The 26,849-nt window shown below is 41.2% G+C and overlaps 1 protein-coding gene across 1 annotated transcript in view; it reads right to left on the bottom strand.

The window, feature by feature from the left end:
• Positions 1–686: 686 nt before the first annotated feature.
• Positions 687–26,849, bottom strand: part of LOC109405410 (uncharacterized) — a 63,754-nt gene continuing 37,591 nt past the window's right edge. The window contains exons 2-5 of the mRNA XM_029856734.2: positions 5,072–5,234; positions 4,785–4,927; positions 4,550–4,691; positions 687–1,208 (exon numbers count right to left, since the gene is read on the bottom strand). Coding sequence (XP_029712594.1) covers positions 950–1,208; positions 4,550–4,691; positions 4,785–4,927; positions 5,072–5,234 — 707 coding nt within the window. The 3' untranslated portion in view covers positions 687–949. The remainder of the gene's footprint in view (positions 1,209–4,549; positions 4,692–4,784; positions 4,928–5,071; positions 5,235–26,849) is intronic.

Below are 26,849 nucleotides of genomic sequence, written 5' to 3'. Positions count from 1 at the left end.
TTTAGGCGTTTTCGGTATTTGAGTTAGTTTCGTTATTGTCCAACTCCTAATTATATGCACAGCGCGTTCTAATTCACATATCAATTGAACACCCCAAGTTCTCCATACAAACTTCGGTTTTGAACTGTGAAGGCCCGGTCCAATATTTTTCAAAAATTCTTTCACTATGACACTGCTAGGGTCCCAAACCCCTGTTATTTTTTTCTCATCCCATAACAAAATTTAGTGTTGAACGGTGTATCCAGATCCATGTGTTCAAGGATGCAAGCCTGTTGGCCAGTGCGTGCGAAGCCTACCTTAGAATGCTAGTTGACGGAGAGAGCTTGGTCAAATTCGGCATGCAGTTCACTAGCTCGAGGAGTCTGCGCTAGGCTAAGGACAGAAAAGTACCGGATGAAGTCGCTCCGGTCTTCACAGGGCGGTAAAACTGCTAAGTCTGTAACTAAAACAACGGTGTTTGTTCTGACGACTGGGAACACACAAAAATTCTGCATATGTGTTATGAGCGTTGAAAAGGGGCTTATGTTTGGGCACCTTGACCTTTTTAGCATAGATAATTTAGTTTTGAAGCATCCTAATGCACGTTCACAACTGTGTTTCGATACGTCTCACTTTTTCAATATTAACCAGTTTTATACGAAATGTGGTAGTAATCCAATGCAGGCAAATAATTATCAGCATGGATACTAAGCATTATGCGAAATGTTCGACCCCCTGTTTCTTCGAGTGCCATGTGGCACACTAACTCAACTGACCTACAACTCCTCTATTCCATACAACTGTAACACTAATAAAATATACCATCCAATATCCATTTCTCTCACATCACTTGTCTTTCTAGTCGCCCCAGGAATTGAGATAGAAAAAAAATCCCAATACCAGTCGTAAATATAATCGTCTCACCATAAAAAAAAACTAAAAGCTTCCCTCCATACCCAAAGCCCTCCACTTATCGGCAAGTCACCACAAACCGGGCGGCGGCGGCCATCACCAGAAGCACCATCGAGGCCGTTAACGTCGTCGTCGTCGCCACCCTCGGGGTCCTTCGTTGCCCGCCGGAGCAGATCTCGCTCTCGATTTTATCACAGTTGAGAAAGTGCCGATCCGTGGACAGCAGTTTGGCAATCTTCCGCAGGAAGACGGCCGACTCCGGTTTGCACTTGTACTTGGCACTGGTGAAGACACAGTTTTCGTAACCGTACCGGGCGCTGTCGGAAGCATGGGGAGAAACACAAGAAGACAGACGAAATGGAAAGAAAGAGAATATGTGAGAATGTGCTGTGCTTGTTCTAACGGACGGAAATGGACCTCGAGCTACGGGAGCCGAGGGCGACGGTAAGATGAAATTTATTCCCTTCAAAGGATTTGGTTGATTGAGAAAAGGCTTTCCTTCATAAATCTTGCTTTTCGGGGAAAAGTTCCACTTCTGATTCTGGAATTGCATCAGAGGGCTTAAATTGAGTTTTCTTATTTGGAATTTCTCCGAAGCGATATAAAATTTTAAAGATGGAACTGGTAAATTCAGCGAGAAGCTCGGAGAGTTTCTCCAGAAGCTCGGAGCTTCTCTCAAAAAGTTTGGTGAGCTTCTCTCCAGAAGCTTGGAGAGCTTCTCTTGAAAAGCTTGGAGAGCTTCTCTCCAGAAGCTTGGAGAGCTTCTCTCCGGAAGCTTGGAGAGCTTCTCTCCAGAAGCTTGGAGAGCTTCTCTCCAGAAGCTTGGAGAGCTTCTCTCCAGAAGCTTGGAGAGCTTCTCTCCAGAAGCTTGGAGCGCTTCTCTCCAGAAGCTTGGAGAGCTTCTCTCCAGAAGCTTGGAGAGCTTCTCTCCAGAAGCTTGGAGAGCTTCTCTCCAAACTAGCCTAGGGTTAAAAATCTCGTTAATACAGACAAAAAAAAAGCTTCTCTCCAGAAGCTTGGAGAGATAATCTCCAGAAGCATGGAGAGCTTCTCTCCAGAAGCTTGAAGAGCTTCTCTCCAGAAACTTGGAGAGCTTCTCTCCAGAAGCATGAAGAGCTTTTGTCCAGAAGCTTGGAGAGCTTCTCTCCAGAAGCTTGAAGAGCTTCTCTCCAGAAGCTTGAAGAGCTTCTCTCCAGAAGCTTGGAGAGCTTCTCTCCAGAAGCTTGGAGAGCTTCTCTCCAGAAGCTTGGAGAGCTTCTCTCCAGAAGCTTGGAGAGCTTCTCTCCAGAAGCTTGGAGAGCTTCTCTCCAGAAGCTTGGAGAGCTTCTCTCCAGAAGCTTGGAGAGCTTCTCTCCAGAAGCTTGGAGAGCTTCTCTCCAGAAGCTTGGAGAGCTTCTCTCCAGAAGCTTGGAGAGCTTCTCTCCAGAAGCTTGGAGAGCTTCTCTCCAGAAGCTTGGAGAGCTTCTCTCCAGAAGCTTGGAGAGCTTCTCTCCAGAAGCTTGGAGAGCTTCTCTCCAGAAGCTTGGAGAGCTTCTCTCCAGAAGCTTGGAGAGCTTCTCTCCAGAAGCTTGGAGAGCTTCTCTCCAGAAGCTTGGAGAGCTTCTCTCCAGAAGCTTGGAGAGCTTCTCTCCAGAAGCTTGGAGAGCTTCTCTCCAGAAGCTTGGAGAGCTTCTCTCCAGAAGCTTGGAGAGCTTCTCTCCAGAAGCTTGGAGAGCTTCTCTCCAGAAGCTTGGAGAGCTTCTCTCCAGAAGCTTGGAGAGCTTCTCTCCCAGTGGAGCGGACCTGGTGTGATGGTTAGAACACTTGACTATCACGCCGAGGACCTGGGATCGAATCCTACTCCCGACAAACTCGCAAAATGTGAGTTCTTCCTTCGGAAGGGAAGTAAAGTGTGGGTCCCGAGATGAACTAGCCTAGGGCTAAAAATCTCGTTAATACAGATAAAACAAACAAAGCTTCTCTCCAGAAGCTTGGAGAGCTTCTCTCCAGAAGCTTGGAGAGCTTCTCTCCAGAAGCTTGGAGAGCTTCTCTCCAGAAGCTTGGAGAGCTTCTCTCCAGAAGCTTGGAGAGCTTCTCTCCAGAAGCTTGGAGAGCTTCTCTCCAGAAGCTTGGAGATCTTCTCTCCAGAAGCTTGGAGAGCTTCTACTAGAAGCTTGGGAGATCTCCAAAAAAGCTGGGAGAGCTTTTTCGGAAGACAAGTTTCTCACGAGGAGCCAGGAAAAGAGTCTATGAAAAACCTAGTAAAGCTTCTCCTAGAAGGTTTGAAAGCTTTTCCGAGAAGCTTAGTGATGCTTCTCTTCACAAAGCCGGGAGAAGTTTCCTCAAAAGGCCTTTAGAAGCACAGAAAAGCCTATCTGTGGAGCTTGAAAAAGGGTCTTCAAAAAGACTTAAAAGCTTCATTGAGAAGCCTGGAAAGCCGTCTTCGCTAAACCCAGAGAAGTTTCTTCGAGAAGCCCGAAAAAAGCTTAATAACTAGGCTATTCGAAGACGCTTTTCCATGCATTTTGAAGACGCTTTTACAAGCTAATTGGAGAAGCTGTTCTGGGCTACTTGAAGGAAGCTGGGCTTAGAATAGTTTTTCTAAGATATTCGAAGACGCTTTTCCAGGTTTCTTGCATAAGCTTTTCTGTGCCTCTTAGGGAAGTTTTCCGAGTTTCTTGAATGAGTATTTTCAGGCTTTTCCGAGAAGCTTTTCTGTGCTTCTTAGAAAGGCTTTTCAGAGCTTTCTGAAGACGCATTTCCAGACTACTCAGAGAAGCTTTTCCGAGTTTCTCGAAAGAGTACTTCCAGGTTTTCGGAGAAGCTTTTCTAGAATAGTTTTTCCAGTATTTTCAGATAAGCTTTTCTTAGTTTCTTGGGAAAGCTTTTTTTAAGATTTCTGGAGAAGCTTTCTAGGCTTTTATATGAGACAATTCGCCGGCCTCTGGAAGGAGTTTTTCTGGGCTTCTCGGAAAGATTCTCCTCAAGAATTCTCTGGACTTTACGGAGACGGCTTTTCACGGGAAACCAGCTTATAGAAGCTGATATTCGTTTTTTGGGCTTCTGGGAAAAGCTTTACCGGACTTCTTGGAGAAGCTTTTTCGGGCTTTTAAAGCTTTTAAAGGTTTAAAGGTTTCTTATATATGCTGGTAGACATTTTTTGGGCCTCCGGCAAAAGATTTTCCGGACTTCTCGGAGAAGCTTTTCCAAGCTTTGTGAAGACGCTTTTCGAGGCTTCTTCAGGGAGCTTTCCCGAGCCTTTCTGAGAAGCTTTGCTGGACTTCTTTTCGGAAAGCTTTTCCGAGCTTTTCAAAGGCGCTTTTCCTGGCTTGTCGAAATAGCTTGTTTTAGCTTTTCCAAGAAGCTTTTTTGGGATTTTTAGAAAAGCTTTTCTAGTTTTCATGAAGAAGCTTTTCCGGCTCCACAAACACGCTTTACTGGCTACTCGAAAACAAAAATTTTCCAGGTTTCAATGATAAAGCTTTTTATTACATTCCGGAACAACTTTTTCCCATTTTCGAGAAGCATTTCCGGGCTTTTTGAACACTCTTTTTCTAGGCTTTAGATTTTGCTAAGAAGACTTTCTGCTAACTGAATAAAATTCCCTATTTATAAGTCTCACAAGAACACATAAATTGCTACATCGAATTCCCACCTCACCCCCACAAATCAATCTTACCAGCAAAAGTGCATATACTGCACATTGAAGCTCTGCTGCGTCGTTTTGGTCATCTCCTCCTTCAGTATGTTGGTGAACTTGCGGGAACACGAGTCCCAATCGTTGTGCACGTGGCGAAAGCAACTCTTGTGCTTGAAGAACTCTGCGGGTATCATTCGGTAGCATGAAAATCACACAAATCATCATTACAAATTGAAAACCCTTGCGTGGGAAAACCGGCAACACGAAGGCTTACCATTCTGGAAGGACTTGTCCCGACAGAGATGATCGTACATTTTCTGCGCCCCGAACACCTCGTTCTCGATGATTCGCCGTTCCTTGGCTTCGACGCAGGCGTTCAGGTAGCTCTGGATGCAGTCCATGCCCCGGTAGAATACCCTGATAGTTTTGGGGGAGAAAACGGACAAGAAAAGCGGATATGGCGATGCAATTTCGAGTCGTGAATCATCACTTCACAATCATCAGAGTAAAAGCTTGACGATTGGTGGTGTGGGTGGTGCATCAAGCGGTGGCCTCACTTACCGGCATCGACTGTCGATTTCCTCCACCGTTTCGGGGATTTTCACCGAGTACAGGATGTCGGTGGGTACCTGCGGGGTCGTATTGTGGAAGCAATTATCCATCATCTGAGTGACCTGGCCACAGACGGGCTTCGGCAGGGAGACGGTCGACTGTTGCTGAGAACCTGGAATGGAGAATGAAGATGACAATGTAGATATAATTAGCAGGTTTGTTACTAGATGTTAGATGTGAGATTTTGTTCGGCACCAATTTAACCATTAAAAAAATGTAAATAAAATCGAGGGTCTATATAATCTAGGGTCCACTAAATCAAGGCATACCTCATATCTCAGGTTTCTTGGGCAATCCCTCCCAGGAGTCTAAGTGAATCTTTCTCAGGATTCAAAAGAAATCCTTCTTATGATCTAGAGAGTCCCTTTCTAGAACCCTGCATCCTTCTCAGGATTCGAGGCCAGTCCATCTCTGGATTTCGAACATTTGTTTAGGTTCCCTCTCAGAATTCTAGATGATTTTTTTTTCTTAATAATGTGGAGGATCCCTCTGGGGCAATCTCTTTTATAATTCTAATGAGATGTCTTTCAATACAGCAGGAAAATCCCTCAGGATTCTGAAAGAATTCTTATAAAAGATTCTGAGACAATCCATCTTAGAAAACTGGAGTATGTAATCTCTTTCAGGATTCTGGGAGATTCCCTTTTCGTAATCAGGGAAAATCCCTCACAAGATTATGGGAAGATTCTCTTGAGATTTCGGTGTAAAGTAATCTAGAGGAATCATCCCAGAACTCTGCGGGCCAATCCCTTTCAGGAGTTCTGGGGAAATGAATTTCAGGAATCTGAGGTATTTTTTTCTGGTTTATGTAGGAACATCTCTCCGAATTCCAGAGAATTCTTCTTAAGATGCTGGGGAAGTCCATTCTAGAAGTTATCCTTAATTCCTTCCAGCAGTACTTCCCAAACTGTGCGCCGCGGCGCCCTGGTGCGCCGTGAACATCTCTCAGGTGCGCCGCAAGCTCTTGAGCCAAAACAGAAAGAACAAACTCTTATTATTGAAGGCAGAATATATTTTTAGTTGTATTTGTGTTGTTTAGTAAAACTAATGTCACTGTTGGCGCAAGTTAGAGAGAAACACAGTTCCTGTAGTCACCAAACTGGGCAGCTTTAAAGCTGCAAATATATTTCGATAAATTCAATGGCATTTAGAAAAAAAATATAATCTACTTACATTTCTGTGTATATATAAACTATTTAACCTGCGCTACAATTCTATTAAATCTCTATACTACAGAGTACTGTTACTATAAAGAGCACTTACTACGTACTCGCAAACTGCGCTTACTGACTACTGCCGAGGCTGTTTCAGACACAACGTGTGTACCATCGTATTAACGTTATCCACAATAAAGCAGCGCGTAGTGTATCGGTGCGTAGGGATGAGCCGGGTGCTTCACACAATGGGCTAACTGCCGCACCGCACAGTGGTCGCGGTAACAGTCACCTCAAACCCTTTTTTTTATTCTATACCAATATCTTGCCATTTTGAGGAAGATTTCCAAAGAAAGTCATTCAGAGGGGGTTCCCTCTTCTAAATTTTCAATTCAAAAGCTAGTATTCCAAAGTCTACGAACGTTTTCTGGAATTCCTAATATCCTCATGAAACATTTAAATTTTAACAAAATTTTTAAATTTCCGGAATTTTTAAAATTTTTGGGTCTTTACAAAATTGTTATTCTGCTTAGTTTTCGATTCTATCAATAACTTGTAATTCAAAGTTAATATTTCAAGAAACTTTTTTCAAGTTCTTTCCATAATACTGTCATCAATAATTACTGTAAATCTCCAGGTCTTCGTAGTTCGTGCTGTCTCAAACGTTTCGGACGATTTTTACTTATATCACTATCATAAGTTTTTTGTTTGTCTTCATAATTGAGAATTCGAGCTATAGGCTGGTTTAGCTCTTTATCGTCGTTGTTAGTTGTTGTGTCTCGAATCTCGATTAGATAGACGTCGTTGTTTGTACTCGATTTTTGAATATAAATTAAGTGTTGTTACGTTCGTCATTTAGTAGCTCCACGTAGTTTTGTTGATCCGTGAAAGCGTGATAATCGTATCGAGCGCATCAGAAAACCCAGTCGTGTCGGCAAATAGTCAACATTTCGTGTGATAATATCATCCTGCTGTCGAAGATAATTTCCGCGGCGGTATAGCCATTCTCGCCTTTTACTATGGAAAGTGAAAGAATGTGTAAAAAATGCTCTCAGAGAGTCGAGGCGAATGACGAGTACTACATCATCTGCAAAGGAACATGTGCTGGTATATTTCATTGCAGCTGTGTTGGCATTCGAGGTATGCATTGGAAAGCTATGAACGATCTAACAGGAAATCTCATCTGGATGTGCGTCTGCTGCATGGCAAATTTCAATAGTACAAAGAACGGTAGCTCATCCGAAACTTCGACTGCTGAGCCAACGAAATCGATCGAAGCTGATGTGAGGGAACTGAAGATCGCAGTCGCTAGAATAACGGACACCATTGCTTCGATGACAAAAACCATACCTACAATATCACCGACCAACAACACTGAGCAGGTACGGCAGGTACACTCTCCGCCCGATCCTATCACACTACTCAATGGGACGGCGTCGTCCGGGGATACTACAACAACCGAGGAAAGCCTGCACACAACGGACGGAGATTGTTTCTCTCTGTTGCTCACGAACATTGACAGCAGCGCGACCGAGTGTGATGTGCAATGGATGGTGTCTCATGCGATCGGCCTTACAACTCCCGAGCACCTGGACGTAACGAAATTGGCGTCGAAATGGAAAACTCGTTGCAATTTGGACTTTTAAAGCAGTTTTGCCTTCGAAACACAAATTTCGCGCTTTGGATCCTGCAACATGGCCAAAGAATGTGCGGTTTAGAGAGTTTGTGCGAAAAACTGATACTTGGAAACCTAACATTCGATTGACTGATCATTAACTCTGTTTAATTAAATAATTTGTAATAGATTTGTGTAATCGTTTCTGCTCTCAGAAATATGTTGATTGTTGTGTAATGGAATGTGATATAGTTTGTATTGAAATGTGGTATATTATTAGAGTAAGGTATTCAATAAGATTCATACGAAGTCAGTTGGATTTAAATAAATAAATAAATAAATAAATAAATCGTAAAACAAATTTGCGACAATGTAGGTGTCTATTTCATGCATGATTCTGAAAACCGACTTTTATTGAGTTGTTGAGCTGAGTTTTTTTAGTTCCGAATACAAAAACATGACCCCTCACCGTCACTTTCAGCCGTCTTGACAGCTTCTTAACAATCTATTTAAATATTTCTTTTCCCTGAAATTTGGTAATCAATTTGGTAAACAAATTTAAAAGTTTTGCAATGCAATCTTCCAAAAACCTAAAATTTGTGTTAAGTTCTGCGAATCTTTAAGCAATTTTTCTTTTTTTTTTAATTATAGAAAAGCAAGACTTTGAATTAAAAGAAAGCAGGCTTTTTTACGATTTGAAATTTTGAACTGAAGGTGTAAAAACTATTAAAATTCTTTGTAAATAGTGGTTGGTGCGCCGCGACAATTTGGAAAATTTCAAAAGGCGCCGCGGTAGCAAAAAGTTTGGGAACCTCTGCCTTCCAGATTTTCGGAAAAATCCTATACATATATATATTTGTCATAAGAATCTGGAAGAATCCCTCATATGATCCCTCTCAAGATTCTGGGGTAATCGGAAGTAGAATTCTGGGGAATACCTTTCGGGATTCTGGCAGAATTATCCTCAGCATTCTGAAGGATTCTACCCAGGATTTTAAAGAAATTCTTGGAGAACACGTAAAAGAATTCTGGATGAAATTTTCTCAGGATTGTGGGGAAACCCTATCTCCCAGAATTCTGTGAGAGTATATCTCAGGTTGCTTTGGCAATCCCGACCAATATTTTGAGGAAGCCTTTCTCAGGATTATGGAGTAATCGTTCTTAGGGTTCTACGCTACCCTTTTCAGGATTCTGGATCATTTCTTTTAAGATTCTTGGGGATTTCATCTTAGAATTCCGAAAATCTTATTTTGTGAGTATTTCTTTCAGTTTCATCTAGATTAATTCATCTCAAGAATGTGGAAAACCGCTCTTGGAATCCCTTTAATGATTCTGGGAGAATTCATCTCAGAATGCTGAGAGAATCCTATTCAGGATTCTGGGATAATCAATCTTAGGATTCTGATAGATTTTGGGAGAATCCCAAAGGGAAGCTTCTCTTAGGATTCTGAGACAATCTTTCACATGATTCTGGGAGACTTTCTCTCGGGACTCTGAGACAATCCGTCTTATAGCTATGGAAAGAATTTCTACCAAGATACCGGAAGAGTCTTGCTTTCTTTTCTACATAATGTCGCTCAGGATACTGGTGGTCTGCGGGAATTCATCTCAGTACTATATGAGAATACTTCTCAGAGTTCTGGAGAATATCAGGATCTCCGGATTTTTCTTTCAATTCAAAAATATTAAATTTCTTTTTTTTTTCGAAAATTCACTGTCTCAACATTATATCCATTTTCGAATTAGAGTTCCAAAATGTTCGACCTGCAAGCTCAAATTTTGATATTGAATTTATGTAGACAAATAAAACATACATAGTTTTGTAATATTTTATAATATCGAATCGATGTGAAATATCGATTCAAAGCATTCGATTAAATCGGTGAATCGATTCTGCTGATCCAATTCGAATCGATTCACAAAATTCGATGTTTCAGCCAGATTTGCCCAATGCTACGACTGCTTATCCCATGGGTTTTCCGGTGCAGTTCAGTGTAATTCGCTGTGGTGATGTTCATCAGTGGCAATAACGGAGTAACAATCAAAATTGTACGTTCATGTATGCTCATGGGAATAAATCTGCTGAAATTTGGAATATTTGTATCATTTCAAGTGTTTTTGTGTGTAACGGAACGAAAACTGTAATGGATTAGCAGTGGATTGATTGGGAGAAATAACAGTGCATGCGATTTGGGCAAAAAATTGGAATATTTTGTGAGCAGGTTTATGCTTAGTGTCCGACAAAAAAGCATATGAAAACCAGTGGAAGCGGTACCAACAATCTGATGTTCAGTTCTTCTGTCTTCCGCCGAGTCAAGATACAGTCTTCAGAAACATGGTGATATCGTTTATATCTATATTTCCACAAGGATTAATTCTAAACTAGCAATTATAATTTGATTTTCGTTACGACTGTTGGTGTTTGAACCGGCAGAGGGGGTGTTATCGGCCTTGGCAGTCTCTAAACGTTTGCAAAAACGATTATTGCATTTTAACCCGACGGTTTCGGTTATTTATTTAACCTTTTTCAAGGATTCTAAAAAGAAATTATGCAAACAGTTAACATTTTAAAAGGTATTTTTCGAAAACGTGCATCTGTAAGTGTTAGAAAGATAGGGCCCTAAGCCGAAAAATACCATGTAAAACGTTAACTGTTTGCATAATTTCCTTATAGAATCCTTGAAAAAGGTTAAATAAATAACCGAAACCGTCGGGTAAAAATGCAATAATCGTTTTTGCAAACGTTTAGAGACTGCCAAGGCCGAAAACACCCCCTCTGCCGGTTCTAGCAATTATAGGGGATAGTATCGAAACATTTCGAAAAACTGCAAAAATCTTAACTTTATTTAATTTTTATTTATAATAAGGCCTTTTCTCTACAATCGGGGAGGGGTCATTATTTCTTCTCATTTCAGAGAGCGAGAAATAGCGCTTAAGCCTATGCTTACGAGCCAGAGGAGAAAATTATTTTGCTCCATCCCAGGAGAGCATCAATGGAGTGGCATAAACTTTCTTAGCAAAGTCACTCCCAACGGATATATGTACAAACCCAATCCCCCTGAAAATGAAACGGTTGGTACGGTTGTCCCCGTTTCTTCATTTATCATATTCAGTGAATTGTGTTAATTATGTTATTCATAAGGTCCTGTTCATAAACCACGGAGACCTAATTTTGGCCATCTCAGACCTCCTTACCCTCTCGTAGACTTTTGTCCATACCAAAATTTTTAAATTTGCATGGAGCGTAGACTTTGGCCAGACCTACTCCATAGTATGCAGCTGTCATTTCTACATCAGGAAAAAAAATAGTTGGTTAGCCGCAATCAGTTGAGGCTATTTTTTAATTAAAAAAAACAGTGTTTTAGGGGAAAATGGGACAAAATTGACACTTACACGCAATTCCGGTGAAACTATCACCATTCAATTCCTAGACTTTTTTTTCACAATCATCCACAATAATCAGGTGCCTTTTCGGGTCGTTTTTTTCCACTGTGGCACTGGATGTCGCTGCGAGAGCGATCAGTACGATACGAAGCGAGCTCCTAGGAGGCCACCGGGGGCTAGCGTTTCTGAATCAGCGAGTGCTCACACTGAACCAGCACTACTCAAGAGTCGAGCTTAGTCGAACTGAGGCAAAAGATGAACGAGTTCTACGAGTTTGTTAGAGGCGAACACAACATGCACTTAGAGATCAAGCAACTGGTGACGAGCATCAAGTATGCCGTTTCAGTTGCTGATCGCAATCAGAAGACGCTCAAGCTGAGAGCGGAAATAGCCGACAATGGACTCCTCGAAGAACCACCGGAATACTCGTACGCCTGGTGAAGAGGAAGTACCGGAAAAAAAAAAACAGAAGCACGAAAAGGAGCACACTAGCAATTGGAGAGGCGTACTGGAAGATCCAAAAATGAATACCACTGCCAAAACCAGGGAAGCAATCGGAAGATGCAGCATCGTGCAGAACGATCTGTCTGTTGGATACGTTGATGGAATGTGTCGAAAGTGAGAGAGAGCTTTCCACGATGCAGTTCGGCTTCCGCAAGGGAAAATCAACGGTGGATGCGACTCGAACAATCGTTGCGATAAAGCTGCAGGTAGCCCTTTACAAGACAGAAGTACTCGTTGACATTAACTGGAAGCAAATCAAGATAGAAGAGCAACCAATTGCATTGCATTGTACTTTAAAGCTCTTGGGGTAATGGTTGATGCCGTTTGAACTTCAACTCGCACTTCGATCAGTGCAGGCGTGAGGATTATGAGGATTAGGAGGCCCAAGATGTAGTTATAGGCATTTCCTGGCAAGTGTTGCAACCTCCATTCTTAGGTATGAAGCGCCGACCTGGGCTACGAAGAGAAACTGTGGAAAGCTAGGCAGTGTGTTCCGGCTCATGGCTATGAGAGTCACGAGCGCTTTCAGAACAATTTCATCAGAGACTGTACGCGTTATCGCTTGGATAATTCCCATTTGTTAACCCCGAAAGTCGGACCCCTGCCAAGCGTCCCGGAAACCTGGAAAGGGTGTGCCTATTTTAGATTGGAGGGATCAGAGGGTTGCGACCATTGATAGTTTCTCAGCAACCACAAGTTAGGACGGATAGGGAGGATGCCCTCTGGGCCATTGAAGAGCGGAAGATGAGCAAGAAGAAGGCAAAGGATGAGCAGGAGCGTAGGGACATCAAACCTAAGAGACGTAGGAGGGTAGATGCCGGTAGATGACGAGTCTAAGAGCTCGGAAGTCTTGAAGCCGATGAGGAACGTCGCCAAGGTCGTGGATATTTAAATTAACGTACGCAGTATTAGACGTGCTCGTACAGGCGAAATGACCATCGAGCTCAAGCGCGACAAATATCGCAAGGGCACCGTATCACGGGTAAAATTCTGCTCCCAAAAATCATAAAAACGACTCATGATTTCATGAGCCTAGTGCATTTTCGTTTTATAAAAATACACCATGATTTATGATCATGATAGTATGATTTATTGTCTCGTAACGCTATCAATGCGTTACTTTTTTCAAAGATCATAAAGCTAAATCATATTTTTGAGATTTTGAATCATGGTGTCGGATGCGCATCGCTTATGACCCTAGTGGATTTTCTAGGACCATGAAACTAAATCATGTTGTTGAGATTTCGAATCATGGTTTCGGGCGCGCATCGCTTATGAATCTGGTGGATTTTCAAGCACCATGAAGCTAAATCATGTTATTAAGATTTCGAATCATGGTTTCGGGTGCGCATTGCTTATGAGACTGGGGAATTTTCTCAATCAAATCGGCTCGTAAAATGGACTATTGGCTAACATATTTTAGTTTCAATTTCGCAAAAAGGGAATTATAAATAATGCACTTACGAAGCAAATACTTTCTTCGGAGACTGCGGAGTCAGAATAGGGTCGGTGCTATTCTGAAGTTTGGCCAAGCCGGAACGGGATCGAGCAGATACGGGACGAATAATGAAGAGGCCCGGGTGTAAGCAATTGGTACAGATACTGTCGAAACGGTGCTTGCGTCGTTTGATGCTGCCGAAACAAGAGCAGAAGGATGCGGTCGGGACGGTGCTGGTGTCGGAACAGGAACAAAGCTTGAACGGGATTGGACGGATCCGGGGCGAGAATTGACAGCCGCAGCCGTTTGAGCTGGAATACGAACGATGGCGTGCAATCGGATATGAGTTAGAAATGATTTTGCACTCTCATTTGGAAGAAATTTTTAACACGTTTTTGTTTACTCACGCGTCGCTAAACGGAGCCGAAACAACCGTTGAATCGGACGCTGTCGGGATGGGGCTGGTGTCGTTTGACGGCGGTGAAACTCGAACACTGAAACCGGAACGGAATTGGGCAGAGCTGAAACGAGAATGATAGCGTGCAATCGACTTAAGGAATGAGTAAAAAAATGTACGTAAGAAAACATTTTTGGTTTTATTTTTACTTACCAGTTGCTTTGGGAGAAACGAGGAACACACTAGATCGCTAAAAACACAGAAAAAGTAACGATGTAATAATTATTTCAAACTATATTCCCATTGAAATAATGGCTTTTTACATTTTTTCACCATTCACTAGCGATGCCACACACTGAATGACCATGTTTTGACAGGTGCGGAGTGCGTTACGTGCGGAGTGCGCGTAACGCTTGATAATTTTCATGAGTTTGAGTTCATAAAAATGGTTGCAGCAAATCATGATATTAGTGGCTCAGTTTATGAAATTATGATTCGTGATCATGATTTCATAAAATGACAAACCTCAATGTTTTATGATTTGTGAATCATAAAAACAGGATCGGATTTGTTTCCGTGTACAAATGTTTGGTAGAAAAGGTCCTTGGCGAGGGGGGGGGGAGGTGGCTCTTACAGAGGAGGCAACTTTGAAGGAGAAGATCCTAGACGAGATCACAGAAGATCATCACGGCACTGCGGCAACAGTGCGAGGTGCAGGTGGCTACCGCAGCCGTTCAGCTACGGAAGGGCCCGGCAGGCACACATAGCCTTAGTACAGCTACCTGTGGCGGACTCAAAAAAGTCAGTTAAAGTAGGGAAGTTAAAAGTGGGTTAGTCAGTATACCAACTGACCTTGAGTGAGCTACCGGAGGTTTGCCTCAGGTGTCTGGAACCAGGACACAAGTCATGTGACTGTAAAGCTCCTGACAGAAGAAAGCGTTATAAGGCTATAAGGCGCAAGGCTGCACAAGTCCACCCATTTGTCTTATATGAGGAGCGACTAGACCTTGTCCAAGCAATCGTAGGTGGAATTCATCATACTTCAACGGCAAGTCCACCCAAGGAATGGGATACCACTTGCGTATTGGTGGACTCAACAAATTGCGCACCTGCGCCTGGCCTGCCTGCAGGCTAGTTGGCGGATGCAGCGAGCACGGATTGAGAGAGAGCTCGAAATGAACAGCGGGTAGCACGCTGAAGACCGAGATAAGGGTAAAACATAAAGGCCTGATTTGAGGGTCTCTGTCAGAGTGCCAATGCGAATTCGTGGAGTGTTGCCTACATGATCGTGATGGCCAAGAGAAGAAGTATAATGGTATAATGGCCCCTACAGAGCAGTCTCCAGAGATGTTGTAGGAGACAATCAAGGGGTTCTTCCCGCATCATGATTCTAGTCCTTCTCCTTTCGGGGACTGGGCCTGGTAAGTGCTAGTCCATTAACTACGTAGACTCGAATGGGGGGAGGGGGAGGCGGCGTCTGGTCATAGTCTATGGTCCATACAAACTTAGAAAATTTTGTACGCATGAAATTCTACGGTGGGGGGGGGGGAGGTTCTGAGATGACCAAAATTGGGTCTACGTAGTTTATGGACAGCGCCAGCGCTCGATGAGGGGTGGGACACCGATGAGGAATTGATGGGGATTGCAAAATCCTGTAGCGTATGTCATCGGTGGTCGTTGCTGCATGGCTACGCAGGTAACCTCAAGGGTGCGATGTGCACTAACCCCTCTCCAAAGCAATGCCTTCTTGGTGATCCCGAACAGACATAGGGTTTGGCGGCAATGAGAATGTGCTCAGTGAGTTGGCGTTGGAGGTGCTTCCTTTTTTCACCCTCCTCTTCAGGTGTCTGTTGAACAGATAGATGGTACCCAGACAACCAGTAATCGTATCAGATGTTGCATAAGATGATAAAGTGGAGGCCATATGCGTGCATGCCTCCATTTAGGCGCATGTAATATGTACGCATATCGCCTCCACTTTAACATCTTATGCAACATCTTATACGATCACTGGTTGACTGGGTAGGTAACGCTCAGCAACGCCAACGTAGTGGTTGGTTCGACGAGGTGTGCCAATAAGTGACGAACAACAAGAATGTCACCACGCGTCGTTTGCCAGGGGCGGGTACTTGTCATAGGGTACCGAGCCACTTGGGCACTGGCTTCTATTTTGGGCTCTTTCCTGCTATAACTCAGTCAATTTTGAACCAATTGACTTGAAATCTTGTACACGGCTAGATACTATACCTATCGCACCGCGTTCCAAAAAAAAATTGTCAATTGATGCGAAATTGATTGAGTTATAACGGAAAGTGCCCAAAAATAGAGCCTACACTTTTTGCTGCACACTTTGCATTTTTTTTTTTAGTTTTTTTGTATTTGTGAATTTTAACTTAATGCTAATTCTTCACACCGCAAACTTTGCACTTCGAATGTAGTTCTTCCCTAAAAAATAATTAATCCACCTAGCGGTGATGGCGTCTTTCTCGTCGAACACCCATTTCAATGAAGCTCAAGTAGTGATAGGTTGATGATATTCACCGCGTACCGCGTTTCATTCGTTTAACGAAAATCCATTTATGGCAACAAAAATCATATCTTTTATCTGGATTTTGATGTTTGGGCCTGAAACTCTTAGAAAAGTCGCAATCTTGAATTTTGAGCCACCATTTTGGAAAATCTGGTCGCAATTTTTAATCTGGACTTTTGGAACGCCATCTCAAATTTTAGTTCACCACCTTGGATATTCTTGTCGCCATTTTCGGACTTCGGACATCTTCTCCATACCAAATATACCCATATTATATTGTTTTAGAGCCTAAAACTCCCTTAAACAGCCGCCATTTGGAATGTGTTGATTTTTGCACAAAATTCGTCAACAATGCTGAAAGTTACAAAAATCGGTGCAGTTTGACATGTCGCATGATAGGGCTTGCTTTAGTTTTGTATACGGCCACTTCTACCGGTGCTGGTCCGGATCACTGAAATGACCATAACTCTGGAACGTCTTGTCCGATCAGGACCATTTTCAATAGCAAACACTGCGGTAAAATTCCGGTTCGATTCGTGCTTAATCCGATAAATGGAAAGTGCCTTAAAAGTGAGTGAACTCTTTTTGCGCAAAGACATGCACACATACTCACATACATACACACATACAGACATCATATTAATTCATCGAACTGAGTTGATTGGTATATGTGGCTTGACCCTCCGAGCCTTTTATCGAAATTGTTTTTTTTTTTTAGTGAATATATAGCTTCTCAGTATACTTTGTTGCACAAGAAAGGCAAAAAGCTACAGCCTCTACATATGGCAATCTAATGCCCACCTCAAAGGCGTAGGTGGCGCTTCACTAAAACAGATATTTACGTATTTTAGGCATGATCAGATTAAAAACCGTCGTTCCCTAGTCTCACATTTAATCGACCTCCTGCTTAAATTGTTTGTCTCTTTCTGTATTCTATTCTTGACCGTAAATGAAAGAAGTTAAGAGGAAGATTTATTTCTAAATAGTATTATTGTGATGAATTAAAATAAGAAATTAGAAATGCAGAAAGGTCAATTTCACAAGCACAGTTATTTCCATTGATTTTGTTTTAATCTGCAGCAGAACAAACATCAAGTACATGCTCTTATTTACATTTGTGTGTGTAGGCAATTTAAATTTTCAGTATAAAATAAGCCTAAGGTACACCGGGGCAAGTTGAAACGGGTGGGGCAAGATGAAACACGAAGTTTTGAAATAGATTTCAATACAATTTGGAAATTTATCCTTCGCTAAAAGATGGTTTCAATCAAAAACTATGTGTAGTGGCGATCAAACTGTTTGTTATCATTAGAAAACATCACGTTAATCCGCTGTTTCATCTTGTCCCACCCGTTTCAACTTGTCCCGGTGTACCTTACTGCAACCAACCAACCGTAATCGATAATGGCTAAATCAAATCGTTCATTTTTCAATCAATCCTGTGTCAAAACCAGCTGTCATCGGTACCTTCTCTTTTCCGCCAGGCCTGCTTCGATTATTGGAGTCAACAACAGATGAAAACCGTTTTAACGAGATCAAATCATACCTGCCGTGGCATGCCGCGTGCCTTTTAATGGCATCTTCGTGACTCATCATTTTGTTTCTTCGGAAAATTGCCTTCATAACCGCCGCCAAATAGGCGAAAAATTAATAATCCGGAAATTGTGGCCACGGGTGCATTCGATTGAATTTCCTGACTTTCGATACCTAGGTACTGAAGGAAAGAAAAAAATGAAACAGAAGAAAAACAAATTACACTCGACGGTCGGTCGGTGACCAAACATTTACGTGCTGAATTAGTTGCACGTTCCTGCCCACGAGCGAGCGAGCAGTGCCTAGCCTGTTGATTCGCTGGGGGGGAGAGTTCCTTCGAATTCATTTTGCTTGCTTGATTTGGCACTCATACCACCACTCTCCACTGATGACGCTAACGGGCTTTCGGAGGAATGCGATAAAATGAGTCTCATTCAGTTTAAGTTCTGGAACCATTACTACATGTTTCCTGTTTCGGATTATAAGAACTTTTAAACTTGAACTGTACTTATTCAAATGAACTATTCATAGAAAAAGTTTATTTTATTTTATGCTATTTGCATTACAATCGATTATCGTGCAAAGGTTATTTAAAAAATGCACGTTATCTAACAGAATTGTCTTTCCGAAAAAATATGAAAAACTAGCTGTCCTGGCAAACTTTGTCTTGCCGTCTTGTGGTGGTTTGACAACTGTTGAGCTCAAAATAACACCGCACTCTAGATTGGTTTCATTTCGATCTTGTTGATTTCCTTCCCAGCTCATGAAAAATCAGTGCTTTATCAATTTTCTTATTTTTCTAGTAGATTTTTGTAACTTTTTGTACATATAAACACAGCCACTATAAATACGAACCGAACCGTGCAAGAATCATGCTGATCGGTTCATCCGTTCTTGAGTTTTGTTGCCTCAAAGGAACTTCAAACTCATTTTTATACATATAGATTACAGTAAGCATTTGACAATTCACACAGCCAACTAGATTATTTATTAAAACTGGCTCAAAGGTGCATTTTACGCCTATAACTTCTGTTTGTCTTCTCCATTCCGCGAAGGGACGTATCACCCCAAGACGCCGGGAGGGTATTTTTAGCGTGGGTCCTTATTTCCCTGCTGCTTGCTAACGAACTACGAAGCAGGTCATCATTACTTGGAAAATGGACCTCTGATTGACTTGGTCAATTTGCTTGCTTCTCGCCCTTGGTATAGATAGAAGACAGAGTATATTGGTATGCATGAGTAGGTGTGGAGGTACGAAAACTCATCATAACTGAATGGGATTAGATTAGATTGTTGGATAACATTTTCGAGGATGGTTTATTCGGAGAAATTGATTGAATGGATATTGGTCACTGCGTGCGTCTGTTTCATTGGAACGTGGTCTCTCGAGCGATATTTCAACGGTGTTCATTCACCGGAAAAACGGTGCTCATGTTCAATAGTTTTGCATTTGGGCATTGCTGTGTTTTCCAGGTTGCCATGATGATTTTCAATAAACGCTGCTTCTCGTAGGCGTCAAAATTATGTGTTGTATTGAAAGTTATCTTCAGTTTTTCTCCTGCGAGAGAATAGAAAAGCATCAAATGAAAATCAAAACAACCACTAACGGTCAAATTTTGTGTGGGAAGGAATCACGTCTTTTTCCATCCCATATAAAATGAACCATACGTTCATTTGTGACGCCTTGTTACAAAACCCTCAACGGGCATGGCATATGCAGAGAAGTGATTAAGCTACTATGAATGGCAATGAACGAACTGTCAAGAAAAAACTAGATTTTACACGGAAAATCAACTTTTTTCTTAAATACAAGTTCATCTTAATTAATCTAGTTGGTCCAATCTGAAGACTGGAAGATCATCTTCACTTAGGATGAATTAGGAACGAACCTTTAACGAATTATTTCATCAATTCATCCAACCATTCATTCATCTCATGTCATTTGTCTGCTTTTTTTAACGATCAACCGAATCAACGATATTAAATGCAAATTTAAACTTTGCTCTTGCCATAAAAATCCAACCGTGGTCCATCGCATCCGCCTGTCTCTAAGCTTATGTAAATTTACCCACTGGAGATGTATGGTAAACAAGTGAACTCCCACAGAACTGTGCAAAGCGGATTTCCATTCCGGGGGGACGAATGAAAAATTGATTAAACCATGGACCAAACGCATTGTGTTGTTGGTCGTTACACCAGCTATATAATTGTGATTTGTGTTGAATATTTAGATATGCCTACATTTACCTAGCATCGCCATATCCCATTCCATGACAGATTCGAACAAATAAAAAACTTTACGGGAAATGGGAATTGGTTTGGAAATTACTTTACGTCAGCTATTGTTCGTTGATAGCATAGATCTCAGTTTGCATGCGATGAGATACCCGGATAAAAACTAACCATAGGGTGTTTGGTGAAAACCATTCCTGCACCATACAGTGTACCAGCTACAATAATGTATATTGTAATGAAATGGTTCGCTAAAAGCTTCGCACATTGTAGCAACTATACATATACATTCGATTTTTATGTAACAATATATTATACTGTTTTTCTTACGTTTGAACCATTCACTTTTCCGAAATATTATTTTTCCGTGCATTTTTTTTCAGTTTTAGATTTTTTCAGTGCTTTGTTTTGTTGATGTTTGTGACTTTTTTGATGCAAAGGAAAGGAAAGAAAAAAAGTGAATAAGTTGAAACATCAATTTAAAGTCAATAAAATGTTTAAATAAGTAGTGAACCAGATGTCTTAAGAACTGCAGATTCAAGAGATATGGCGGGCTAGGTACAGTAGACGTTCGATAACTGCAACATGTTTACGTTTCACTTAGCGGCTGTTCGGGCTCAAAAGAAGTTGACCATCAATATTAATTTCTATTCCCGATCAGCCTAGATAGCCGTGTAGTGGCGGTAGCAGTTCCTTCAACTGGCTAAGAATATCACTACGGATTGTCTGATCCGGTGGTAAGAGTCCACCAAACAGGCGATCCCTAATTCATGGTGTCATGCGGCTTAATGCGTACCGTGCCTAAGAATGGATGGTTAGGGGGGTCTAATAAAAACCTAACCGCTAACGGTGCCTGTGGAGTACCAGGACACCCTCCACAGTATTTTGCCCTTACTGTGTTAACCCGCAAACACCCGGGACGATCTACTTTTGGCAGAAGTGCAATATCTTCTTTGTTTTAAAACATTTTACCCCGGATTTTTTTTTATAGTCAAGGGGAATAGTTGTGCTAAGAAATGCATGGTACCTCCCCCCTTTGCACCCTCCCCCCTTTTGCGGGAAGGCGAAAATACGTGGCTTTTTTTTGTATTTTTTATAAATTCTACATGTTTTGCTCAAATTTCATCGGTTTGCTAATCATCAATAGTTTTCACTGGTCCTAGACATGAAAAGTATTACTACCCATCATAGTCTGTTGAAGTTTTGATCCCAGAGCTATTCTAAGGCCTCCAAAGTACTCTGAAGTTTGTGACACAAATCTGACATTCTCAACCAAATTTTATACACGATGAATGATTACGGAACATTGTCTACGGTACTCAAAAAGCCTCAAAGCACCCCTAGAAAATTCATGGTACATGAATTGGGTGATCTAGGTCATCCAAACTACTCTGGAATTCATTTTCTTAAGATCTAAAACATCTACCATCGTTTGTGTTCACTCTGTTCAAGAAATTTAGTCACGTTGATGTCCATTACACCTCACAATGCTATGAGCAATTAATATTGTGGTAGTTGGACATTCCGTGAAATACAAATGGCCTCCAATACACTTTGAAGTTTGGCTTACGATATCTACATACTGTCTCATGCTTTAGTTGTGAAAACTTTTCGTTGAATGTAGTCTATAGTGCTGATGGAACCTCAGTGCACATCTATAATGCTTTTGGTACATTCATGGGATATTCCAGGCTTTCCAAACTATTCTGGAATTAGGAACTTCAAGATCTACAGGCTCTACGCTTGTTTTTCTTCACTCTATCGGCATTATTCTTTCACGATTGTGTCTGTTGCACCTCATTATATTACGAGTATCAGTATTTGTTGCTATTTGGGTGTCCACTGGTATACAAATGGACCCAATGTATTTTGAACTATGAGTCGCAATATCTGTAAATCTTAGGATATTTCTATTGTAGCGAATGCTTGCGAAATATAATCTACGCTACTCTTGGAACCTCAGAGTGCAATTTTGATAACTTAGCAACATTTACTTGGTGATCTAGGTCATCCAAACTATTCTGGAATTAAGACCTTCAAGCTCTACAAGCTCTACTCTTGTATATATTTATTATATCGATGAACTTCTTCCACGATTACCTTTGTTGTATCTCATAATTTGTTGAGTATTTGTGTTACTTGTGCATCCACTGACATACAAATGTTCTTTATGGTATTTGACCGTTACCCTAGACCATATTCCCGGCAGATAGATGGGTTCGGAAACAAGACTCGTGGCATTACCGGCGACACCGAGGCGGCGGAAAGAAGAACGTCAGCAGGACTGGGAACGCTGTTGCTTTATGGAGGCGGAAGATGGTGCACGAATCGTTAGTGAAGATACGATTAGGGAAGTTAGCATAGAGAGATGAAGAATGTAGAAAAAAATAATAAGATGAATAAATGTGAGGAAATGTGATTTTCCGTGTTCTAAATGCGTGAAAGGAATGCGCAAACCCTTAAGATGTTACAGAGTTCCTAGGGAATGTCTCATGACTTCCCATGAAATTCTTCAGAAGTTTCCCAGCAGTTTCTCGAAAATTTATTCAGGAGCTATGCTGGAATTCCTTCAGGAGTTCCTCAGGAATTACTTCAAAAACTTTTCGAAAAAAATCCTGCAGGAGTTCCTCGGAAATTCCGCCAGAAATTTCCCGCGGATTCCACGAGAGTCTCCCAAGGATTTCTTCATGCGTTCCCTATAAACTCATCAAGGAAGTTTACCCAAGAGTTCCTCCAGGAAATTTTCCAGGGATTCCTCCAGCGGTTTCTCTAGAAGTTCTTCTAGTGATTCCTTAAGGGATTCCTGCATGGATTCCTCCATGGATTTATCCAGGAATTCATTCAGGTATTCCTCCAGGAATTCCTTCATAGCTCCCTCAGAAGTTCTTCCAAGATTTCCTCCAGCAACTAACCCAGGGATTTCTTCAGGATTCAAGGGATTCTTCCAGAAATTTCTACAGAGGTTCCTCCATAGTTTCCTCCAGCAATTCCCCAAGAAATTTCTCTGGAAATTCCTTCAGAAGGAATTTCTTCAAGAATTCATCCAGAAATTCCTCCAAGACATCTGTCTAGAATTCTTCCAAGAATCCCTCCAGGAATTCCAAAAACTCCTGCTGTACCTTCCCTAAGAATTTTACCCTAAGAACCCTCTAATATATCTGCCAATAATCCCTTCAGGAATTTCGCAAGAAATTCCTCAAGGGATTTTTCAAGAAATTCCTTCAAAAATTCATTTAAAAAATCCTCCAGAAATTCATTTATGAATACCTCCTAGATTCTTCAGAAAGCCACCAGAAATTCCTCAAGAAAATACTCCCGGGACAACTCCAGGAATTCCACCGAGAATTCCTTCAAGGAATTCTTTCAGATTTTTTTTCAAGAAGTCCAACATGAACTCTAATAAGAATTTCTCCAAGACCTGCTCCAATATTTATGTCAAAATTCCTCCAGAAATCCGTCCTGCAATTTGGCCAAGGATTCCTTTATAAATTTCTCTAGGAAAACCTCCAGGGTTTTTCAATAAATACCTTCAGAAATTCCACCAGAAACGCCTACTTCAATATCCCCGAGAATTCTTCGAAGAACTCCTTCAGGAAATCCTTCAAGAATCTCTCTAGGAATTTCTCCAGGGATTCCTTGAAGATTTTTTTCAGGAATTCCTCCAAGAATTCCTACAAGAATACTTTCAAAAAAACTTCCAAGAATTTCTTCAAGAATTTCTTGAAGCAATTTCTGGAGAATACCCTGGAGGAATTCCTGGAGCACTTTCTGCAAGAATTCATGTAGTAATTTGTGAAGGAAGTTTTAAAGAGTTTCCCAGGGAAATCATTAGAGGAATTTCTCAAGGATTTCCTTGAACTGCGAGGAAATTTAGAATTTATTTTGTTCAATTTTTAATTTCTGGAGGAATTTCTGGAGAATTTCATGAATTATTTCCTGTAAGAATTTATGGAGTAATTCATGCGAGTAATTCCGAATTCATGTGAGGTATTTCCCGCAAGAACTGGAATTTAGGGAATTTCTGGAGAAATTCCTGTAGTAATTCCTGGAAGAATTCCTAGAATATTTCTTGAAGGAATTCCTGGGGTGTTTCCCGGAACAATTCCTAGACGATTTCCTGTAGTAATTCCAGGAGGAATTCGTAGAGTCATTCCTGGAGAAATTCTAGGTATAATTCCTGAAAGAACTCCTGTAGTATTTGCTTGAAGAGTTTATGGAATATACCCTGGAGTATATCCAGGAAGAATTCCTAGAGGAATGACTGATGGAATTCCTGAAATAATTTAAGGAGGAATCCCTGTGAGGAATTCCGGAAAGAACCCTTGTTGGAACTGCTGGAGGTATACTGGGAAAATTTTGTGGAAGAATTCCTGGAGGTATATCTGAAGGAACTCCTGGAAGAATTTCTGAAGGACACCGTGGAGGAATTTCTGAAGGAATCCCTTGATGAATTCATGTACAAATTAGCAGTTATTCATGAAGAAATTCCTGGAGGTATTCCTGAAGGAATTTCTGGAGAAATTACCCGGGAAGATTACCCGGAGAAATTCTCAGGAGAAATTTTTGGAGTATTGCCTAGAAGAATTCCTGGAGGAAACTCTGGAGGAATCCCTGGAAGAATTTCTGGAAGAATCCCTTGAATCTTGAAAAAATCCCTGGATTAGTTGTTGGAGGAAATCGTAGATAAATTCCTGAAGGAGCTCTGAAGAAATTCCTGACTGAGCTCCTTGATGAGTCCATGGAGGAATTCTCGAAGGAATCCCTGGAAGAATTTCTAGAGAAATCGCTGGAGGAATTCCTGGATAAATTCCTAAGAAAATTTCTGGAGGAATCCCTGGAAAACTTCTTGGAGGAATCTACGGAGAATTTCTGGAGGAATTCCCGAGGAACTCCTGCAGGATTTTTCGAAAAGTTTTTGAAGTAATTCCTGATGAACTCCTGAAGGAATTCCAGCATAGCTCCTGAATAAATTCCCGAGTAACTGCTGGAAAACTCCTGAAGAATTTCACGGAAAATCCTGAGGCATTACCTAGGAACTCGTAGATGTTCTCGGAGAACATCACGATGAATTTCTGAGGGACTCCTTGGGCAATTTCCGACACTTTCATATACCATAAAAAAGATCTTTTGTATGTCAGAGGATGCACAAGCAACACAAAGAAATACTCAAAACATTATGAGATACAACAGAGGTAATCGTGGAAGAATAAAGTAAAGAGATACAAGAGTAGAGCTTATAGAGCTCTAAGGTCTTAATTCCAGAATAGTTTGGATGACCTAGATCACCATGTAAATGTTGCTAAGTTATCAAAATTGCACTCTGAGGTTCCAAGAGTAGCGTAGATTATATTTCGCAAGCATTCGCTACAATAGAAATATCCTAAGATTTACAGATATTGCGACTCATAGTTCAAAATACATTGGGTCCATTTGTATACCAGTGGACACCCAAATAGCAACAAATACTGATACTCGTAATATAATGAGGTGCAACAGACACAATCGTGAAAGAATAATGCCGATAGAGTGAAGAAAAACAAGCGTAGAGCCTGTAGATCTTGAAGTTCCTAATTCCAGAATAGTTTGGAAAGCCTGGAATATCCCATGAATGTACCAAAAGCATTATAGATGTGCACTGAGGTTCCATCAGCACTATAGACTACATTCAACGAAAAATTTTCACAACTAAAGCATGAGACAGTATGTAGATATCGTAAGCCAAACTTCAAAGTGTATTGGAGGCCATTTGTATTTCACGGAATGTCCAACTACCACAATATCAAGTTGCTCATAGCATTGTGAGGTGTAATGGACATCAACGTGACTAAATTTCTTGAACAGAGTGAACACAAACGATGGTAGATGTTTTAGATCTTAAGAAAATGAATTCCAGAGTAGTTTGGATGACCTAGATCACCCAATTCATGTACCATAAATTTTTTAGGGGTGCTTTGAGGCTTTTTGAGTACCGTAGACAATGTTCCGTAATCATTCATCGTGTATAAAATTTGGTTGAGAATGTCAGATTTGTGTCACAAACTTCAGAGTACTTTGGAGGCCTTAGAATAGCTCTGGGATCAAAACTTCAACAGACTATGATGGGTAGTAATACTTTGCATGTCTAGGACCAGTGAAAACTATTGATGATTAGCAAACCGATGAAATTTGAGCAAAAACATGTAGAATTTATAAAAAATACAAAAAAAAAGCCACGTATTTTCGCCTCCCCGCAAAAGGGGGGAGGGTGCAAAGGGGGGAGGTACCATGCATTTCTTAGCACAACTATTCCCCTTGACTATAAAAAAAAATCCGGGGTAAAATGTTTTAAAACAAAGAAGATATTGCATTTCTGCCAAAACTAGATCGTCCCGGGTGTTTGCGGGTTAAACGGAGCAATGACGCAGTGGACCTTATTTTTCTCCTGTAAATAGTAAAAAAAAAATGAGTACCTTGAAAATTATCCAAACAAATCTTCACCACGCGAAGGGTGCTTCAGCTGTGCTCAGCAGAAGATTTATTAGAGAACAGTTAGACGTGGGCTTAATTCAAGAGCCCTGGGTAAATAATGGAAGGGTAATGGGTTGCTCTTCGCAGAATTGTAGGATTTTGTACGACGAAAGTCAGTCTAATCCAAGAACAGCCATTTTAGTAAGTAGGAGAACAAAATTTGTCCCAATTACTGAGTTTATTACTAGAGACATTGTTGCGATTAAAATGGAGGTCCCAACAATCCAGGGAAAAACTGAGGTATGCATTGCTTCTGCATATTTTCCGGGAGACGTTGATGATGTGCCTCCATCTTTGGTCGTAAGTTTTGTTAATTATTGCAAAAAAATAAACGCCCAATTTGTAATAGGGTGCGATGCAAATGCCCACCATACCATATGGAGCAGTACAGATATTAATAAAAGAGGTGAGGATCTCCTGAATTACATTTCGT

This window comes from Aedes albopictus, chromosome 1 (assembly GCF_035046485.1).
Source record: "Aedes albopictus strain Foshan chromosome 1, AalbF5, whole genome shotgun sequence".
Classification (NCBI taxonomy): domain Eukaryota; kingdom Metazoa; phylum Arthropoda; class Insecta; order Diptera; family Culicidae; genus Aedes; species Aedes albopictus.
The sequence above is the reverse complement of the archived record's forward strand: the minus strand, read 5'-3'. Positions and strand labels throughout refer to the sequence as shown.